Raw genomic sequence first — 2,884 nt, 5'->3', positions numbered from 1 at the left:
GTTGGCACCATGGGTGTATGTCTTCTTAAGTACGATGTGCATCTAGTCTAAACATTATCTCTCCAAGCTTGGTGTTATGTTGAATATGAAGGTCATGTTGCATCATAAAAATTAATACTTGATCATTAAAATTATGACATGTGAAAGTCCGAGATTAGGTGTTTCTTTTTTATGTTCTTAGCCATATACATGTTGTTTTAACTAATGACAATATATCTTGTCACCATTACTATTCTTAGATTAGTTATTTACCAAAGCTCATGCATGCCATCCACCAAAAAGAATTGTGTTTATGGTAAGTTATATGTGAGTTCTAGATTTAGGTTGTTCTTCTACAAAAGTGGCTACTTGTGTTGATTAACTGATGTCTTCTATGAGATGGTCGTTATGTCCTTGTAAGTTTGTTGTATTGCGATGATTAATGGCATACTTTAAAATTAAGCCAATTTACAATATCTTCATGGAGAGCTCTAGATCCACGGTACTTTTCAATGTTGTTAATGGGCATATGTGGTATCAATGGATCACATGTGGCCACCATCTCTTCACATGTCTAATATGGCTCTAATTTCTTGATAAGGCATATTCACGTCTATTAAGAAAACCTTGATTTCTCATATTCATTAATTCATATATGAGACACAGTTGTTGTTCTTGGTAGTGTTATGCAACCAGAAAAAGTAATGGATTCTAGTCTCTTCAGTTGAAGTTTGGACTTGTGCTATCTTTTAATTTAATTGTTTAATGAGCATGGCTTCTATTTTTAGTTGACAAGCTAATGTTTGCCTCACAATATTCTAAGAGGTGCATTGTGGTAAATACATGTTCCACTTCCATCATTCCTCAGATGACAATGATCTACAACAACAAAATTGTAGGTACTGATGAAAAAACATCATGGACCAAGACCTGGAACACTAAGCATGCATATTTTTCCCAAACATCCTAATTAAGATAGTAGTCCAAAGGATAATGAATTTGGAAATAAATATATTTTATTTCAATATAGCTCTTACATGGAAGCGCTAACTAGCAACTACAAAAGTTCTCCATAGTCTGTAAGAATATCAATATCTTGTCCAGTGGAAGAGGGTGGCACATCAACCCATCCACCATTTACCATGGAAGACTGTCCTAGATCCGTACCGCTAGAGCCTAACTAAGCATCCATCCCTAGGAAACTATTGTAGTACGACTGATTCGATAGAGGAAAACCCCATTGTTCAGTGTTAAATGGGTCATCAATAGAAAAGGCATTGCCACTCGAGTACCCCAATAGTGGAGATGCCTCCAAATTCTGCCCGGATGTTGAGTCATAGTTTGCGTCATTTTGTTGTGGTTGAACTACGTTGCAAGTACTTTCATAGTTCTGAACATGCAACTCCTCTGGTGGAGTTTGCTCATGTACCTGATTTGGTATGGGTTGGACATGGGAAGCCAAGGGTGGAGCTAAAGATGGTGGTGCAGAATGGAACATTGGTACCTGCATAGGAAAAAGTGGTCCCGAAGTTTGTTCTGGTTGTGATGGTGGTGGATCTAAAGGTAGCTGGTGTTGTGAGAGATTGTGAGGCCATGGTGACTGCATAAGTGAATGAGTAGTACTCAAATGATCCACCGACAGAACACTTGGTAGTTGCAGATCTTGTGCCACACATGTGTCACCGGTCTTGTCTTCACGACCATGCAATGGAGGTAGCCGGAATCTAATATCTTTTTGGACCCGAGAGAGCTCACTGAAGAGCTTGTTCAGATCTTCAAGACTGAGATCTTTTTCCTTCGTGAAGATAAGATTTGCCACCATACCTGGATTCTCTTCTTGTATATTTTTCATACGAAGGATGGAAAGTTGGTTTTTGTCTTCCTCGGTCATGTTCTCCATGTCCAACCGAGCCACCTTGTTCTGTAGGCTTCCAATCCTAGCAGTGGTTGCCTCCTCGGCGGAGGGAACTACTGGTGGAGCTCCAAATAGGAAAGCATCAACAATGGGATCGGCCAATGGCGTCCCAAATGAGTGCATCTTTCCATTGTTTGTTTCTAGGACGACCGCAACCCTAGCCCTAGTGAGGGCAGAGATGTCAGTCGCCCTCTTGAACAAACCGGAACGTCGCTTGTAGAAGGTGAGATCACGGTCTTTGTCATTGTGGATGTATGCCACACCTGACCGCCGCTCTTTCCTCGGCATACTAATGTGGACAAAGAGGAAGAAACTAAATACTACAAATAGGAAGCACAAGGATCTACAGAAAACTAGAGATTTAGGGGTATTGTTTGCTAACCACATATTGGTGTAGGATATGAGAAGATGTACTCCCTTATATAGAATTAAAAGGGTTGTATGGTAGTGCTATTTGACTATACAAAGACCATGTAAATCTTTAGTAAAAATTAACATTAAAGGTGCTATTTATGGATACTATTAACTATCATCCAAATATACATATGTGAGTGCATCCACATCCTTCTTTGCAACCACTGATATGTATTTCTTCTGATGTAAGTATTAACACTTCTAAAAATAGAAATATTAAATTATTGCCATTTGACCACATCCATATCCTTATCTAGAAGTATTAATGGGAGTTAAACCCAACTAAGTTTTACTCTAATATACAAAAATAATTGTGGTCAAATTTATTTGGTTGTTAATTGTGTCCAAATCCTTTGTTGATCACATTGATTACATCCTAATGTATTAGTGATCATATTGATTACATCCATATCCTGTACTAGGAACTACCTAATCTAGAAATGGTCGTCCTTTAATCCATAATATCCAAGTATAACATGGTCCTTGCTTTGGGGCTTAACTTAGAAATTGAGATTCCAACTAGGAAAGATACACTAAGAGCAACTAGAAAATACTAGGACATTTGGTAAGTCATGG

General features: G+C 38.3%; 1 protein-coding gene across 1 annotated transcript; it reads right to left on the bottom strand.

The window, feature by feature from the left end:
• Window positions 1–1,017: 1,017 nt before the first annotated feature.
• Window positions 1,018–2,281, bottom strand: LOC119346920 (MADS-box transcription factor 22-like). The gene has a single exon (XM_037616003.1). The coding sequence runs from the start codon at window positions 2,279–2,281 to the stop codon at window positions 1,160–1,162; it is 1,122 nt and encodes a 373-aa protein (XP_037471900.1). The 3' UTR covers window positions 1,018–1,159.
• Window positions 2,282–2,884: the final 603 nt, after the last annotated feature.

The sequence above is a fragment of the Triticum dicoccoides genome, unplaced genomic scaffold, assembly GCF_002162155.2.
Source record: "Triticum dicoccoides isolate Atlit2015 ecotype Zavitan unplaced genomic scaffold, WEW_v2.0 scaffold5534, whole genome shotgun sequence".
NCBI classification, from domain to species: domain Eukaryota; kingdom Viridiplantae; phylum Streptophyta; class Magnoliopsida; order Poales; family Poaceae; genus Triticum; species Triticum dicoccoides.
Note: the sequence above shows the minus strand (reverse complement) of the source record. Positions and strands in the feature narration are given on the sequence as shown.